The sequence below is a fragment of the Cnephaeus nilssonii genome (assembly GCF_951640355.1).
Source record: "Cnephaeus nilssonii genome assembly, chromosome: 2".
Taxonomy (NCBI): domain Eukaryota; kingdom Metazoa; phylum Chordata; class Mammalia; order Chiroptera; family Vespertilionidae; genus Cnephaeus; species Cnephaeus nilssonii.
Genome location: NC_137073.1, coordinates 81,161,512 through 81,180,484, shown reverse-complemented (window position 1 = coordinate 81,180,484; position 18,973 = coordinate 81,161,512). Strand labels below are relative to the sequence as shown.

Sequence of the window (18,973 nt, the reverse complement as noted above, 5' to 3'; positions counted from 1 at the left end):
CAATTTGCATATTAGGCTTTTATTAATTATATAGGATAAAAAGGTAAATTTAAAAAGAAGACATACAATTATAAATAGTTGGATTATAAATATATAAATTAAAGCCAAAACATGAGATCTAAAACTATAAAACTCCTAAAAGAAAACATAGGATAAAAGCTTCATGGCATTGGATTTCAGAATGATTTCCTCAATATAACACCAAAGTATGGTCAGCAAAAGCAAAAACAGAGAAATGGGACTGTATCAATCTTAAAAACTTTTATGAATCAAAGAACACAGTTAACAGAATGAAGCAGCAACCTAGATATTGGGAGAAAATTTGCAAATCATGTACCTGATAATGGATTCATATCCAGAATATATAAAGAGCTCCTACAACTCAACAACAAAATATCAAATTATTCAATTAAAAAACAGGCCAAGGACTTACACAAAATTTCTCCAAAGAAGATATAAGATGGCCAAAAAATATGAAATGATGCTCAACATTACTAATCATCAGAGAAATGCAAATCAAAGCCACAATGAGATATCACTTCATGCCCATTAGGATGGCTACTATTAAAAAAATAAAAAATACCAAACCCCCAAATGAAACACCGAAAAGTAACAAGTGGTAGTAAAATGTAGAGAAATTAGAACCCTGTGCATTGCTGGTGAGATTATAATATGGTGCAAACACTATGGAAAATAGTACGACATTTTCTCAGAAAATAAAAAATTGAACTACCATACAATCCAGTAATCTCGTGGCTGGATGTATATCCAAAAAAATTGAAAGCGAGGCCTCAAAGAAATATCTGTACACCTATGTTCACAGTAGTACTATTCACAATAGCTAAGAGGTGGAAGTAACACTAATGTCTTTCAATAAATAAATGGATAAACAAAAGGTGATGTATAAGCAAACAATTCTGTCATATTTTACAACATAGATTAACTGTGAGGGCATTGTGCTATATAAAATAAGCCAGTCACAAAAAGATAAATAACATATGATTCCACTTACATGAAGTATTTAGAGTAGTCAAATTCAAAGAAACAGAAAGTTAGCAAGAGCTGGTAAGGTAGGGGAAAAAGGAAGTTGTTGTTTATAAGGCACAGAGTTTCAGTATTGGAAGATGAAAAATTTCTGGAGATTCGATCCACACAATGTGAATATACTTAACAATACTAAATTGTACATTTAAAAATGGTGAAGATGGTAAATATTTATTTTTTTACCACAATAAAAAAATGTGGTACATCCTCACAATAAAGTATCTTGCAGCTATTAAAAGAAACAAAAACTGTCACTGTATACTGCCATGGAGTGTTCTCCAGGACATAACACTTAAGTGAAAAAGGCAAGGTGGAGAAATGTGTAAGGTACATTCTACCTTTAAATGTAGGGAGTGTGCAGGTAAGTATATAAAATTTTCCTCTATTTTCAAATGATGAATAAAACTCAGAAAAAATTCTTAATAGTTTTCTATGGGGAATGGAGGAGAGGGTAGGGGGTCAGGGATAGAAGCTAGACTGCTCTGTGTGAGCCTTGCTTTATAGATTTGACTCTGGACATTTGTGTGAGAAACTGAACTACCATACAATCCAATAATCTCATGGCTGGGTGCATACATACATATATATATATATATATATATATATATATATATATATATATATATATATATATATATATAAAATGTTTTACACAATTATAAAACAGTATTAAATTTTTTTAAAAAGTCCCTAAAAACAGAACACAAAATGGAACACATGCACGTTTTTAAATTAGGGGAATCTACTTTAAAAGAGATTAAAATATATCAAACAAGTACAAGATTCTGCCTCAAAAAAAAGGCAACTTAAAAATTTTTTAACAGTCTGGGAGATCTGAATACTCACGGGATAATGAATAGTATTAAAGATCTACTGTTACATTTTTAGATGTGATAACAGTTTTTGTTATGTTTTTTTAAAAGAGTCCTTACTTTTTAGAAATATATCTGAAAATATTTCATAGATGAAATTATATGTTTTTGGGATGAAATATGTTGGGGTTTATTTCAAAATAACTTGGGAGCCTGCAGATAGAAAAGGGAATGGGGAAAGGAGAGATGAAATTTAAAAGTTTTCCATTGTTAAAGTGAGTGTTGGGTACAAGGAGATTCCTTATACCCCTTTCTATTTTCCACTAATAGATTTTTTTAATCCTATGATTCATGAATTTCTTAGTTGTCTTTTCAAGCTGATTATCATGGAATTTAAGCAATGATTCGTCAGAAAAGAAACCTAAAGTGCGGTACGGCACATTTACCTTCGTAAAAGTGACAGGGATGCTGGCATCCAACTGAATGTGATCTGCGACCTCTGTAAACTGCTGCTGCTGCTTCTGCAGTGTTTCCAGTAACCTTGTAATCTCTTGTTTTGCCAAGACAACTCTACAGTCATCCTAGGAAAGAGAAGACAGTATTCTTATAAACATGTTACAAAAGAGATATTATCAAAACTCAAAAAAAGATCATTTAACATTACAGTATTCAAAGTTAACCTAAATGTAAATTTGACTAGGATAAAAATAATCAGGCACTAATAAAGAATTTGAGAACCTATCAACAGAGGAATGAATAAATTGTGGTATATAATTCACACATGCAACATTATATACCATTATGAGAATGAGCCACAATTACATGTGCTATGAATCTTATAAACATACTGTAGTGTATAAGAAGAAATAACATAAAGAGTTCATACTGTATGATTCTATTACCAAACAGGCAAAAATAAGGAATGCATTAGAAGTCAGTATAGTAGTTTATCCTTGGGGAAAAGGCAGGTGTTACCAGAAGGAAGTCTGAGGGGTTTTTGGGGTGCTGGTAATGGTCTGTTACTTGGTCTGAATGCTGGTTATACAGTAATGCCTTGTCCGAAAATTCAGCCAGCTGAACACTTGGAACACAGTTCTTTATGTATGTTGTACTTCTATAAAACATTTTTAAAATAATTTAAGATATACATGTGTTGGTAAAAAGAAAAGGAAAGAACAGGAAAAAGGACTTCACATCAGATTGTGAAAAGCCTCACTCTAGATCTCCAGGCTCTCTCCTCAAAGTCGAGCACTTTCCAGTTTCTCAATTGTTATTCCAGATATTCTATACATGTGCCAATATATTCTTCAAAAGACAGAGATGTCCCAAAAATATGTATGTTCCATGACAGCAGTGGTGTTGTCAGTTTTTAGTCACTGTTGCATATTCATATTAGTTGATGGAATTCCATTATTCCAGTGGCTCAGAACAAAAACCGTGAAGTCACTCTTGCCTTCTCCTCCCTAACAACCCACAACAACCTGTCAACAAATTCTACTGGATAGCCAGAATCTGGGCATTTCTAACTGCTAGTAACCTAGACACTATTCTCTCTCACTTGGAATTCTACAACAGCCTCCTAAGCATTGAACTCCTTCCTTCTATCTTTGCCCCCTTCAATCTATTTTTTACACATTATCCAGAGTGATCCTTTGAACATGTAAGATCAACTCATTTTTATGCTCAAAACCCCATTTAAATCAGGAAAAGCTCAAGTCCTTCCAATGGCCCAAGGCCTTACTTACATATAATCTCTATTACCTCTCATTTCAGCTTCTGTTATTCCCCTCTTTGCTTACTCCATTCCAGCCACAGTGGCCTCTTTTGCTGTTCCTCAAACACACCAGGCATGCTGCCTCTAACCATTTCCTCAGTGGAGTTGTCTTCCTCCCAATACGGTTTTACCTAATTCCTTCACCTTCTTCCTGTTTGAGTTCTTGCTCAAGTCTCATCTTCTCTCAATGATGTTTACCCTATTTATTTACTTCTCATTGGAGAACATCCTCAGAGAGGAAGGGTGGGAGAGAGAGGGAGAGAGAGAGGAGCATAGATGTGAGAAATACAGATTGGTTGCCTTCCCTACGTGCCCCAACCAGGGATCAAACTTGTAACCCATGTATGTATGTGCCCTGTGAATCTAACTAGCAGCATTTCAGTGCACAGGACGACGCTCAACCAACTGAACCACTCTGACCAGGCTACCCTGAGTATTTAATAATGCAATCTGCTGTACCTCCACACTTTTTTTTTTCTTCCTTAGTTAACTTTTTCATATACTACATAATTTATTTAGATATGGTTATGGTTTATTGTCCATCTTCTTGCTAGAATGCCAATTCCACAAGATTATGGCTTTTGCTTGTTTTGTTTACTGATATATCCTATGTATCTGGAATGTACATGCATATACTAGGCACTCAATACGTATTTGCTAAATCAATAGATAAATCCTCACCATTTAGCAAAGTATATCATCTGCAAACTGGGTAACAAATGCCTCTTAATACCTCAACCATCAAAAAACATAGCCTTTCTGCCCTAACCGGTTTGGCTCAGTGGATAGAGCGTCGGCCCAGGGACTGAAGAAGGGTTCGATTCCAGTCAAGGGCATGAACCTTGGTTGCAGGCTCGATCCCCAATAGGGGGCGTGCAGGAGGCAGCTGATCGATGTTTCTCTCTCATTGATGTTTCTAACTCTCTATCCCTCTCCCTTCCTCTCTGTAAAAATCAATAAAAAAATTTTTTTGAATAGCTTTTCTGTGACATCAAAGTTAAGAACCACTGAATTAGAGCTAGAGAGGTACCCCCAAAAAAGAGCAAGGAAGAGAGACTTCAAAGATTAGCAGACATTTCAGCTAGACTTTGAAGAAGGATTTCCACTAGCAGAAAAGGGAGATATAAACCTGCCAAGCAGAAGGAATAGTACATGGTTGGCAAAGAAGAGTAAAGGACTTGGAGTGAAGAGTAAATGATTGAAGAATGACAGAGTTAGAAGTTCTAGAACCCATGGTTTTATGGTGGGGAGGGCACAAGAAGAAGAGGACACCGATTTGCTGGTGGAGCAATTGGAGGTTATAGAGACCATGTCCTAAGTACAATGTTAATGAATGCAGTAACATATAATAATATAAAAATATTTATTAAAGTAATAAAATAGACTAGTGTGTACCTCTAGTAATTACCTACTTAACCTTAAAAATTATTTTCCTTAAACTATATCCTTCCTATGTTTAAACTACCTACCTGTTGCAAAGTCTTTTCACAATGGAGACAGGCTGTTGAAACCTGGGACAGCAAAATAGTCATATCTTCTTGTTGTTGCCTGAGCCAAATTAATTTTTCTCGAACATGAGCATCAACAACACTTAAAGCCATTTCTTCCTGACGACACAGAGTTTCATGTAGATCAGAAAAATAAGCTCGAACACATGACCGGGCATTCTCCGCAGTACCCGGTACCTAAGAAAATAAAAATAAAGTTTAAGCAACTCTAACTATAACAAAGATTGTGTATGTGAAATAATGAAAACTTAAATACCACCTATATCCTTAAAATTTCTAAAATTTGTATCTTCACATTAGCTCTGTCCCTTGGACCACAGCCTTTGGATACCCAACTGTTTAAATAACATCTCAAAAGCAAAGGAGTTTCTCTTCTCCAAAATCTAGTTTCCTCCATCTCAATAAATGGCAACTCCATCTTCCAGATTGTTCAAGACAAAAAAACTGAAACCATCTTTAACATTTTGTTCATGTCCCACAATTAGTCCCTCAGCAAATTCTCTGGACTCCAGAATATATACAAAATCTAACCATGCCTCATCACCTCCACCTCTATCAACCTGATCCAAGCTAATATCATTTCTCACCTGATTATTATAATAGTCTTCTAATTGGTCTCACTATATCTGCCACTGCCCACTACAATGTATTCTCCACCCAGCAGCCAGAATGATCTGTTTAAAATGGTAAGTCAAAAGATATTCTTTTGCTCAAAACTCTTCATTCCCCTCAGAATGAATGCCCAAGTCCTTTGTATGGAGTGTTCAAGGACAGACTCACTGAGAAAAGGATGCCTGAACAGCAATCTGAAAGAAGCAAGAGAGGAACCACACAAATATCTTGAGGAAGAGCATTCCTGGCAGAAAGAAGAGCAAGTGCCATTCTGCCCTCAACTCCTGCTACCCTCCCCCTCAATCACTCTACTGCAGGTGCATTTAGCCTCCTCACAGTTTCATAAGCACACCATGCACATTCCAACTTCAGGGCCCTTTCCACTTACTTTGCTTGGCCTGGAATACTCTTCCCCAGGTATTTTCATGGGTCCCTTTCTGATCTCCTGTAGGTCTTTGCTCAATGTCACCTTCTTAGGGAATGTGTCCTCAAATAGAAATCTAGGTCTCATGCCTGACCCTCCAAGTCAGCTATTCAAGTCAGCTATACTAATCACTAAGACCTAATTATTCAACTTCATAATCTCAAATCCATCTACTTTTCTCCATTCTCACTACTTTAGTGATATTGGTCATAAAACATCTCTCAACTGGATAATTTCAGCAATTGCTGATAGGTTTCCAGCTTCCAATCTTGTTGCTTACTCCAATTCATTTTCTACGTTGAACAGCAACTTTTCTTTTTTCCTGTCGTTAATTCTCACCCGAGGATATTTTTTCTATTGACTTTTAGAGAGAAGGGAGGGAAAGAGACAGAGAGAAACCCTGACGTGAGAGAGACACACCGATTGGTTGCCTGCCGGATGCGCCCCAACCAGTGCTGGGGATCAAACCTGCAACTGAGGTACCTGCCCTTGACCAGAATCAAACCTGCGACCCTTCAGTTGGAGGGCGTCACTGTAAACACTGAGCAAAACCAGATAGGGCAAGGAGCAACCTTTCTTACTGAAAAACTGATTGTTACTTCTAAGCCAATTCTTCAATGGCTCATCACTGCCCTTAAGATTAAGTCCAAACTCTTTATAACAGTTAATAAGATCCTGCATGATTTGACTCTTACCTCTCTAACGTCTTTTTCCTGCCATACCCTACCCAATATTCCAACCTTCAACCACAGTGAACTCAGGATTCTACAGTATGTCTAAGTCTCACTTTCGAGCATTTTAACAAATGCTTCTCTCTCTAGGACAACTCACTCCCCACCCCACTCTTCTCCCTGACTAAATCCCTTCAAATCTCAGTTTAGATATCACGTCTTCTGGGAAATCTTCCCCGACTCACCTAAATCATAGTCCCTCTATGCACTGCCAAAGCATCCTGTGCTTCCCCCACAAAATCAAGTTACCACACGTGAAACTGTCTCTCTTCCCTGACAGATTGTAAGTTCCATGAAGACAGAATTTGCATAAAAATTATTTTATCAAAACAACAAGAAAGCCCACTGTATGGGAGAACATATTTGCCAATGATACTTCAGATAAGGGTTTAATCTCCAAAATTTACAGAGAACTCATACAACTTAACAAAAGGAAGATAAACGATCCAATAAAAAAATGGGCAAAGGACCTAGACACTTTTCAAAAGAGGACATACAGAAGGCCGAGAAACGTATGAAAACATGCTCAAAGTCAGTCATTATCTGAGAGATGCAAATTAAAACGACAATGAGGTACCATCTCACACCTGTCAGAATGGCTATCATCAACAAATCAACAAACTACAAGTGCTGGCGAGGATGTGGAGAAAAAGGAGCCTCGTGCACTGTTGGTGGGAATGCAGACTGGTGCAGTCACTGTGGAAAACAGTATGGCGTTTCCTCAAAAAGTTAAAAATGGAACTGCCATTTGACCCAGTAATCCCACTTCTAGGACTAGATCCCAAGAAACCAGAAACACCAGTCAGAAAGGATATATGCACCCCTATGTTCATAGCAGCACAATTTACAATGGCTAAGATTTGGAAACAACCTAAGTGCCCATCAGCAGATAAGTGGATTAAAAAACTGTGGTACATCTACACAATGGAATTCTATGCTGCTATAAAAAAGAATGAACTTTTACCATTTGCAACAGCATGGATGGAACTGGAGAGCATTATGCTAAGCGAAATAAGCCAGTCGGAGAAAGAGAAATATCACATGACCTCACTCATATGTGGGATATAATGATCAACGTAATTTTTAAAAATATATATTTTATTGATTTTTTACAGAGAGGAAGGGAGAGGGATAGAGAGTTAGAAACATCAATGAGAGAGAAACATCAATCAGTTGCCTCCTGCATACCCCCTACTGGGGATGTTCCCGCAACCAAGGTACATGCCCTTGACCGGAATCGAACCTGGGACCCTTCAGTCCGCAGGCCAACACTCTATCCACTGAGCCAAACTGGTTTCGGCATGATCAACATAATCTGATGAACAAGAATAGATCCAAAGACAAATGGCGGGGGGCCAGGGCGGTTAGAGAGCAAAGGACTTGTATGCATGCATATTAGCATAACCAATGGACACAGACACTGGGGCAGGGTGGGAATTGCTTGTGGCGGGGGGGGGGGGGGGGGGGGAGAGTTAAGCGGGGAAAAGGGAGACATATGTAAAACTTTAGACAATAAACAAATAAATAAATAATTTAAAAAATTATTTCATGATTAGTGCAGTATAATTGCTCAATAAATAATAGAAGGTGAAAGGTAAGAAGGAAAAAAGGTAAAAGGTAAAGTACAAATTAAAAAATCCATACATGTTCTGTGTGGGCCATTCCAATTCCATCTTCCACTATTTGTTCTCCTCCTTCAATGTGCTGAACGATTCCAACTAATTTTCTGGAATAATCTGAGATTTCCTCAGTGAAGGTCCGTATACAGTGAGCCATATCTAAAATTGATGCTCGGATCTGGTTAGCTTCTGGTTCCAATACTGAATGCTATAAAATGCAACATTATAGAAAAAAAACTCATAGTATTAGACTAATGATAATAAAAAATTACTTAAATCACTACTATTAATTAAAAAAAACCTTCAACCACAAATGGCTTTTTTACCACATTTACAAAAGCATAGCACACAAAATGCTAATTTGCCTTCACCCAATAACTATTTATCCTGCAAAGCAATAATTTAATTTTTACAAATCCATTTGTCACTAACCAAGAAACCACAAGTATCTCTAAAATTTTATCACAAGTAGTTCATCAATAGACATAAATATCATCAAAACAATCCAGTGCATTATGAAAACATGCAATAAAGAAGAGAACTTTTGTTTCCTGCTGGAAAGCTATTTTCATTAAAGAAAGAATCATGCCCTGGCCAGTTTGGCTCAGTGGATAGAGCGTCGGCCTGCGGACTGAAGAGTCCCAGGTTCGATTCTGGTCAAGGGCACATGCCTCGGCTGTGGGCTCGATCTCCAGTGCGGGGGCATGCAGGAGGCAGCCAATCAATGATTTTCTCTCATCATTGATGTTTCTATCTCTCTCCCTCTCCCTTCCTCTCTGAAATCAATAAAAATATATATTTAGAAAGAATCATGATGCCTCTCTACTAAAATTTTTGTTATTCAGAAATTAAATTTTATTTCTTTTCAGTCTACCAAACAGTGAGCTGGTAGGCTAGGTAAAATCATCCAGTTTAATTATATTCATACCTTGTGACCTTGGTGTTTTCCATATTCTTTGCAGACACAGCACATAAGTGGGCTAGTTTGACAGCCTTCTTCCAAACAAACAAACTCAATGGCATGCACCTGATGCTGAGAGCACATGGTTTTCTCATGAGGTTTATCAGCGAGAGGCACTCGCCTGTGCTTTGCTAATGTCTTTGTAGAATGTGTAACTTGGGAACACTCTGAGCACAAGTGAGTTGCACATACAGTGCAATATACGGATGCAACGTGAGCTTCATCTTCATCGCAACGAATGATGCTCTGATAAAAACAAATTAATGTCTTAGACTGAACTCCAATCACTATAGCATGACAAATTTTGAAACATAAAAGCCTATAATCTTTTTTTTTATAACTAATCAGCCTTTTTATATGAAAATACACTGGTAACTAGTACAAAGGTCATTCATTACTCATCTGAGAAAGTATTCATTTCTATGGGTGAGAAACTATTCCCAAATTTGGTAATCAATATATGCTAATGTACTTAAGGCCAGAAATAAAACTATTCTCATAGATTCACAGTCAGAGTAAAGTTAACTTCCACAAAATCCCTTCGCTTTACAAGAAAGAAACTGAATAGAGGTTAGAATTCTTTTTTTAAGACTAAAACCACTGATATTAAAAACATACCTACTGCTTTAGCCCTCACTGGTTTGGCTCAGTGGATACAGCATTGGCCTGCGAACCAAAGAGTCCCGTGTTCGATTCCAGTCAAGGGTACGTACCTTGGTTGCAGGCTCCTCCCCGGCCCAGGGCCTGGTCAGGGCACATGCAGGAGGCAACCAATCAATGTGTTTCTCTCACATCAATGTTTTTCTCTGTCTTTCCCTCTCTCTAAAAAAAAAAAAAATCAATGGAAAAATATCCATGGGTGAGGATTAACAAAACAAAACAAAAAAAACAACAAAACATATCCACTGCTTTAAATATTATCTGTCATGATGATATATAGGAAGAAGAGAAGTACAATGCTATTTAGACAGCAAGGGATGTGCATCAGAATTAGCTATAAAGCTTTTAAAACCATGGTGCCAAAGAGGGCTAATGGGGGGTGGGGGGGGGGGGGGGACATATGTAATATTTTCAACAATAAAGATTTGAAAAAAAATAAAAATAAAACCATGTTGCCAAGAATCCAACCTGGGAAATACTTAATTCAATAGGTTAGAGATGAAGTCTGAGTTTGTGTACTTGTTTCTAAAGCTTCACAGGTGAGTCCAATGCACAATTCTAATTGAAAGCCACTGATGTAAGCAAATAAACAATTAACACCTATGCTTTTAAGTATTAAGCTTTTAAGTATTCTTTCTTTTTTTTTAATTTCTTTATTGATTAAGGTATTACATACGTGTCCTCATGCCCCCATTTTAAGTATTATTTCTAATTTTTATTAATTACTAAAAAGCTTCAAGTTGGAAAATTTTACATGTCAGATCACCAAGAAACCTTGGGAATTTTTGGCTGAATATTAAAAGGCCATAATTAGAAAGGGAGAGATTTGGTATAAAATTTTTCCAAAAATAAAAATTAGAAAATACATCAATATCACAAATTTAAAAAAGAACACAAAGTTAGACAGCTTTGTTTGCAATTATGGGAAATATGTACATGTAAAATAAAAATTCATGTCTTCTGTTTTCAAGATCTGACAAGTAATTTACAAGGTCAACATCAGATAACACTCTAATGCAGGCGTCCTCAAACTACGGCCCTCGGGCCACAAGCGGGTGTTTTTGCCGTTTTGTTTTTTTACTTCAAAATAAGATATGTGCAGTGTGCATAGGAATTTGTTCATAGTTTTTTTTTAAACTATAGTCCGGCCCTCCAACGGTCTGAGGGACAGTGAACTGGCCCCCTGTTTAAAAAGTTTGAGGACCCCTGCTCTAATTAGTCTTTTGAAATAAAGATAATATCTAGAGTGTGTGAAAAAACTGCAAAAATTTCAGAAAACAATGCTTCAGTTTGAAATTCATTTCAAGGATTTACTTTACATAAAGAAATCATCATGATTTAATAAAAGAGAAGTGAAAATCATTTTTTCTTTTACCTTGATGTTAAACATGGTTTTAAAGTTGATCACCAAAATCAATAACTGCTATTTACTACAACTATTCTTATATCCAGAACAGCCTATGAGCTATGCAGGCAATTAATTCCATAAGTGTTAAAAATGTATTTTAATCTGTGTTCATGGACTTCGAATATTTCAGGATAACCTGTCTGGAAAAAGAGGATACACCTACACATAATTTAACCTTCTCATAAAGATATTTAATAGTAGTAATTCCCTCAGGAGCTAGTGCTATCTTTAAGACATTTTGCTTCTATATTAAATAGCCTCCTGCATAGAGTTTTCCTCCCTCTCGCCCTCCCTTCGTTCCTTCCTGTTCACTAGTTCACTTTTGTAACCTCTGCTTTAATGCACATCTTCTTACTCTTCCATAATCTTACTCTTTCACTTTCTGGGATAGAAAGGAATTAGGATAGGGAGACAAGCTTATACACAAGACATAGTTTGGGTATAGTGTTATGAAAGAATTCAGGTTTCAGTTTTACTTTTGTTCTGTTGGAACTGTTGTTGCTTTAAGAACTGTAATGTACGAAAAGTTGTATTTCTGGTATCCTACCTGCTGGAGTAAGTGAGGTAATATTGTGCTTTTTATGGCAAATATTTTAAATTAAAAGCAAAAATCCATGCTCATAACAAATATTTCACCAAGTTCAATCAATACCTCTCCAGATATCCCAATGGCTTCTTCTGCAGCACCATACTGACCAATATGTCCATTTTGTAGTCGTTCCAAAAGCTCCAATAAAGCAAAATTTTTTTTCAATCCCCAAACACCCGAATCTCCTAGAATAAATATAAAAATAAAAACTAAATCTAACAGAATGCAATTATAATCACTTTACCTCATACCTCAATAGTAATTTCTAAGTCATATAGTTTAGCCATTAATAATGTCTAAATTTTTAAAATGCAAATTTCCCCCATTTTCTATTTATGATAGAACACTTGTCTTAATATTCTCTTTAAAAAACAGAACTCCTTAGCATTCTAAATAGAAACATATCTTCCTCTTCCCCCTAATTATTTCTTGGCTAATAATATATTAATGTCATCTATAGTAATGATAACACTGTCCTATATTAGTTTTCTGGCAAATGGACATACTACATATTTATTTAAATCAGAGACTACCAAAACCTAAAGAAAACTATCCTTTCCCTACAAGAAAACATTTTATAATCATGTTTCTCAGCTTTTTAAAGTTTTCCAGTCTAAAAATTTTTTTCATAGATTATTATTTTGAACATGTTCCACTTGACATCATCTTTAAAACAAATATTGCTACTGACCTGAAAAAAAAATGACAACTTTAAACTATTTCTTTTAAAGAAAATTCTGTTATCAAAAAGAATAGATTTATAGAACTTGGGTTTGTAAGATAATTGCTAAAATGTTAATGTTATTATTTCCAAATCTAGTATCCCATATTAATAACTAATTTTGAAATATAAAGCAAAGTTTTAAAAGATTCAGGAAACTAAAAAAATCAACAAGACCTTTACACTTATTTAAACAGAAAACAAGTAGTTATCACAAGCTACAAACACTCTGTTTTAATACCAGTAAATAAAAACATGCTGACACTCAAATTACTTAATCTGTATTTTCATTATTGGCCTATTAATTATAGAAAGATTGTTTTATTGTATCAATGGCTTCAGGCAAAATAATTTTCTTATTTCTTTGAATAGGTTATGTTCTCAGGTATCTTAAGATTGAGCTAATTTATACTTACAAGACTACTGGCCTTAATAGAAACTGAATCCATCTTGTAATTACTAGTATACAATTTTAAAAATCAAGTGGGAAAACATTTTTTCCTATGATGTTTGTATTCCATGAACGATTTTAAATCTTAAATATATACACATATATTTTCCTACCTAGGTCTGTTACTTGTCGATCAAAAGGGCAACGGATTGCTCTTCCATGAAGAGGCAGGCGGGTGAGACAGTCATGGCAGACGGTGTGACCACAAAGCAGCAGGCGAGGAACTTTGTCTCCTTGCAAAGAAAAGACATCTTCACAAACTCCACACTCCAGCACCTAATATTTGAAAAGGGAACATGTGGTCTTTAAGTGATTTTAAAAGCATAGATATTTTATTTTTTTAAAAAAAGCTGATCTAATATACTGAATAAATCTTGTTAAATTACTTTATTCCTCCTAGGTTGGAAAACTTTAAATCTCCTTTTATCATTTCATCTGACAAACCCTACCAAAATTACATCAGAGTGAAATCTCCTTGAAATGTTGTGTTAGGGACTAGGATAATGGTGTAAATTATCATGATCTTTATCTTTTGAAAATTATGACTTAATTTGTTATATCTGAATCTGAAACAATATATAGTTCTCCCAAACATGGGTTATTAAACAACTCCTCTGCAATTATGTAACCTCCAAAACATCACCATTAATTTGGACAAAACAATTTGGAATATGTGCTAGGATGACAATTTACCCTTCTAATAAAGAACATGTTAAGACTATAAGTAATTTTGAAGTATCCAGTATCCACTTATATCACATAATGTAAAGGCAAGAAAGCAATCACCTTTGACTTAAATTTCAATTCCTTGTTCTCAATTAATAAATATGCTCCTGGGTTAGAGAATATTTTGTCTACCTAGTTCCAATGACAAGCACATGATTTGTCCAAGGCCATGTAGTCAGTCAAAAGGAAGGTGACAAGAATCGACAAATTCTGATTCCCAGATCCACTAGTTTATGTTTTACTAGAGGCCCAGTGCATGATTTAATCATGCACCTGGTGCACCAGCTGGCTGTCTGTCCGCTGGTGCCCCAGGCCTTCCGAAAGCCTCCGGCGCGGCGGAGGCTTTCGAAAGGCCTTGCGCCGGCGCAGACAGACAGACAGCTCCCCCGCTTTGGCTTTTGATCGTGGGGGAGCCGGCTGGCTGTCTGTCCGCCGGTGCACCAGGCCTTCCGAAAGCCTCCGGCGCAGCCATGACACAGACGCTGAGCTCCCGGCGCCAGTGGCGCCGCAAGCTCAGCGTCCTGCTGGCCCAATCAGCTACCCCGGCCACCCTGAGTCCCGCCCCCTGCGCCTCCTGCTGGCCCAATCGTGGGCGTAGCGGAGTGATGGTAATTTACATATTACCATTTTATTATGTAGGATAATTAGTTAACAAACTGTATTTATATCAATGAAAGATTTTTGGTACTTTTATTTCTTAATATAGCTGAAGTATTTCACAATTTTTGATAATTTAAAAATATACCCACTCTGAACTGTTTAATTGTACCACAAACTCCTATGCCTGCCATCTATGACCTGCTACAACTGATCTGTAGTTCCCAAAACATGACTGTTTTTGCCACTTTCTTTCTGCTAATGCTGAGGGAATAGCTAAATAAATACTTTTCTAGTGGATCCTCTTTTACCTTCATAAACCAACAAATTCCTAAACACTGCCTCTCTCAGGACTACCTACAGCTCAGTCCAACTGAAATGACCACAGTGTCCCTGGGGCCCCCATGTACCATGAGTAAGTGTCTATCTTAACACCCAAAACACGGGAATACCTTTATTGGCTTTCCAACCTGTCTTGCCTGTTAGACCAAAAGCTCCCAGGAACAGGGTATTCCAAATACCAACTAAAGTCCAACAAAATAAAAATGTAAAAACAAAGTGTCCAACCACCATCCCCAACAAATACATAACAGGAGGTAAAAAATAGAAACCCTCCTTCACCCCCATCCCGCCAAAAAAAAAAAAGGAAACCCAGAGTGGAAATCAGACTTAATCCATTAAAATTTTAATCTTAACTGTGAAATTATTTTGGACTGACTATCTGATATGGAAGCATCTTTCACTATAATAAAACAGGTAATTCATAATTGGCTTGCATCCCAGTATGTTTCAAAAGGAGTTTAACTGTAACACATAGCTCACAAAAAAAGAAAAGACTGTTTGTCTTTTCTTACCACGCGTAGTCTTTTCTTTAAACATATAAAAAGATGTTCACTATCACTCAAAACACTTTGAAATGCAATGAAAGCTGTATCAGTATACTTTTTTTTTCAGATTAGATCAAAAACGTTGATAACACTTTGTACTGGTGCAAGTGTCAGAGAACATATCTCTCATACACTGCTGGTTGCTGTGAAATGTTTTATTGATTGATACAGCTTCTCTGGAAGGGAATTTGGCAATGACTATCAAAAGTTAGAATAGCTCAACAATTCCACTTCAGGAATTTAATCCTACAAATATTTCACACATGTGTAAAATCTGCATGCTGATCCTTAACAGTACCATTTGCATTAGCAAGAAATCAGAAACAAAGTACACAACAATACAAGACTGGAAAAAAGTTATGGTACATTCATACACTGCAAAACAATGTAGTCTAGTGAGGAAGAGCTAGAAAACAGCTGCACATAAATTACATATATTATACACACATACACTTCAATTTATCTATTTTTTTAAAATATATTTTTATTGATTTCAGAGAGGAAGGAAGAGGGAGAGAGAGATAGAAACATCCATGATGAGAGAGAATCATGGATCGGCTGCCTCCCGCAAGTCCCCCACTGGGGATCGAGCCCACAATCCGGGCATGTGCCCTTGACTGGAATCGGACCTGGGACCTTTCAATTTGCAGGCCGACACTCTATCCTCTGAGCCAAACCAGCCAGGGCATATCCTGTTTTTTTTTAATACATGTACTTATTACATATAAATAAAAATTTAATTAACCAGTCCATATTTTTAAAAGATTAAGAAGGCTCACTTTCTCTTTTTTCTTTTTTTCGTGCCCTACACAGGATTTCAACGAGCAATCTTCCCGTGCATGGGACAATGCCCAACCAACTGAGCCACAGTGGCCAGGGTGAGGCTCACTTTCAAAAGAAACTTTCCTGATTCTTTCCTGAATGTAAATAATATTAATTTTAGATTTTTATCTTTGTTTCTCTAATGATAAAAGCCATGCCATTGTCAATTTGTTCATTAAACAAGAGGCCAGTTTACATAATGTTAGCATTATTAGACTTCAATTCTTACCTCCCAATTAACACTCCTTGCTTTCATCTATGAAAATTACAATTTAAAAAAATTATGCCAACATACTTCTTACAAATTACAGCATGAGGTTCTTGCCAAAAAGGACTGTCCTACTGCCCAGCTTAGGCACATATTACACGTAAAGATTAAAATGAATAAAGCGAGCCTCTAATATTTCAAACTGTGTGCTATTACAAACTGGAGTACCATCAGGCTTTGGTATAGTTTTGAGATTTTAACGTAAACAGGATAACAAAGAAGATACAGCAATAATATTCATGCCTAATACAACTTCTTAATTCATGTTAATTCACAAAATAATCTTCAGATATTCTCTACTTAGAAAAAATACAATTCCATAAATAAAATCTCAACCACACAATATGCCTTATAATAAGAGGGCTCCTTTGCATCTTGGATATGCTGTGTGTTTTCAGAATAACTTCATCAATACTAGTATATAAAGGTCAGATGAATCAACAACCACCAATACGGACTGATAATACAGTTGTGAGCAGAAATGTATCATTTGTTGTCATATAAAACCAACATTAGGTGAAAAATCATTAGAAGGCTATTATTAAAAATAAAAAATACTTCAGATATTACCTGGTTCAGTGGTTCTCAAACATGGTTGCACATTAAAATCACTTCTGGGAATGTAAAAAATATACTGATGTCAACTTAATCAGAACTGGTGGGGAGGGGTGGCTGCATCAGTTTGTGTTTTTTTAAACGTGCTCAGTGATTCGAATATGTAGCCAGTAATGAGAATTATCAATATCTCAGGTTACAAATATTCCACGTTATTTCAGTTGATTTTTTAGTAACAGCATCTTGGAGCATTTACACAGGGTAGAATTTCAAACTTCAAGCATAGGGCAATTCATAGACCCTAGTGCTACTGTCGAGCTGTGTTGCTGTTGGGAGACTTCTTACAAGTGTTGACCAAACCCTAGCTACTTTGGTTCAGTGGATACAGCCTCGGCCTCGGGACTAAAAGGTCCTGGGTGCGATTCCGGTCAAGAGCATATGCCCGGGTTGCGGGTTTCATCTCCAGTAGGGGGACGTGCAGGAGGCAGCCGATCAATGACACTCTCTCATCATTGATATTTCTCTCTCTCCCTTCCTCTCTGAAATCAATACAAACATATATTTTTAAAAGTGTTGACCAAGAGAGGAAGGGGCAGGTCACCCCACAACTGACGTCTGATCATGGAAGTAATGCAATAGTAAAAAAGCAAACTTTAGAGCCAGTCAACCCTGGCTCTGCCACACACTGTTAACGTAAACCTTTGTTTCCTCACCTGTAAAACAGGAATTAACACCAACCTCGTAAGTAGACACCAGGGATTTAAAAGGCTAACATAATACCTGGAGCTAATAATGGTTTGATTTAATAAAAATAAGCTAATTAATGCCTGTTGAGTTTAATTAAAATTAGAAGACCGGGAGGAAGAAAGCCCAGGTCACTCTCACAGGCCCATAAGCTTATTTTCACAAATGCCCCCTAGCTGATGCCAGGCAGAGGACTGGCAAGAACAGCAGACCGGTCGCGGAGGGGAGGGCCTGGCTGGTACAGCCAAGAGGGGCCCAGAGGCCGCGCATCCCGCCCAAAGCAGCCCGGGCCGCGGCGCTGCAGCCCCATCTCGGGGATGAACCACAGGCAGGCCAATGGTGGAGAACAGAGAACGCAGGGCCCCTCACCTTCACCACGGCCGTGCCCCAGCTGCCCTGACGGCCACTGTCTAGTCCCGATCCAGCCTTGTTTACAACCAGAGAAGCCATCCTTGGAGGAGCGGCGCTGCAGAAGCACCCGAAAGGGCCTCCAACGGAGGGGCGGGGCAGAGCCACCTACCCAGAAGCCTCGGCGCCAGCCACTGGCGCACAGGCGCAATACGGCGCAGGGCGGGGAAATGTTCCCAGGACCGCCTCCTTCCTCCTCCCGCCAGTCACTAGCTGGCTGCACTTCCTTGCGCATGGGCGCTTTATTTTTATTGTTATTAAAGAATCTGCCACTGATGGAAGGAATAAAGTTAAGAAAATAAAATTAAATCTAAAAGAGAAGCAAAATTTTGGGGTGCAACTCTCGCTCCAGGAGCAAGATATTGTCCCCAGTCGCGAAAAAAAGGGGGACGAGGAGGGACTACATCTCCCTGCATGCAGTGCGGTTTTTATATAAACTACAAGTCCCGGCGTGCCACCTCAGTATCTTTTACGCCGCAAGGCCGCAATTTCGGAGACCGCGTATTGTTCCGACGAGTGGTGTCGTGCAGTCGCGAAGTGTGAATGCGGGTGGGAAGAGGAGTGTTCCACAGGCCAGATGTGGCCTTGGTGAGAAGCTGCCATTTGGGTCGCAAAGGACCTGATAAGAAGGGAATTTAAGACACCACCGGAA

General features: G+C 37.5%; 1 protein-coding gene across 1 annotated transcript in view; it reads right to left on the bottom strand.

The window, feature by feature from the left end:
* The window catches only part of TRIM23 (tripartite motif containing 23), a 30,503-nt gene extending 12,099 nt beyond the window's left edge, over positions 1-18,404 (bottom strand). The window contains exons 1-7 of the mRNA XM_079790700.1: positions 18,283-18,404; positions 13,428-13,590; positions 12,206-12,327; positions 9,453-9,731; positions 8,550-8,732; positions 5,100-5,315; positions 2,303-2,437 (exon numbers count right to left, since the gene is read on the bottom strand). Coding sequence (XP_079646826.1) covers positions 2,303-2,437; positions 5,100-5,315; positions 8,550-8,732; positions 9,453-9,731; positions 12,206-12,327; positions 13,428-13,590; positions 18,283-18,363 — 1,179 coding nt within the window. The 5' untranslated portion in view covers positions 18,364-18,404. The remainder of the gene's footprint in view (positions 1-2,302; positions 2,438-5,099; positions 5,316-8,549; positions 8,733-9,452; positions 9,732-12,205; positions 12,328-13,427; positions 13,591-18,282) is intronic.
* Positions 18,405-18,973: the final 569 nt, after the last annotated feature.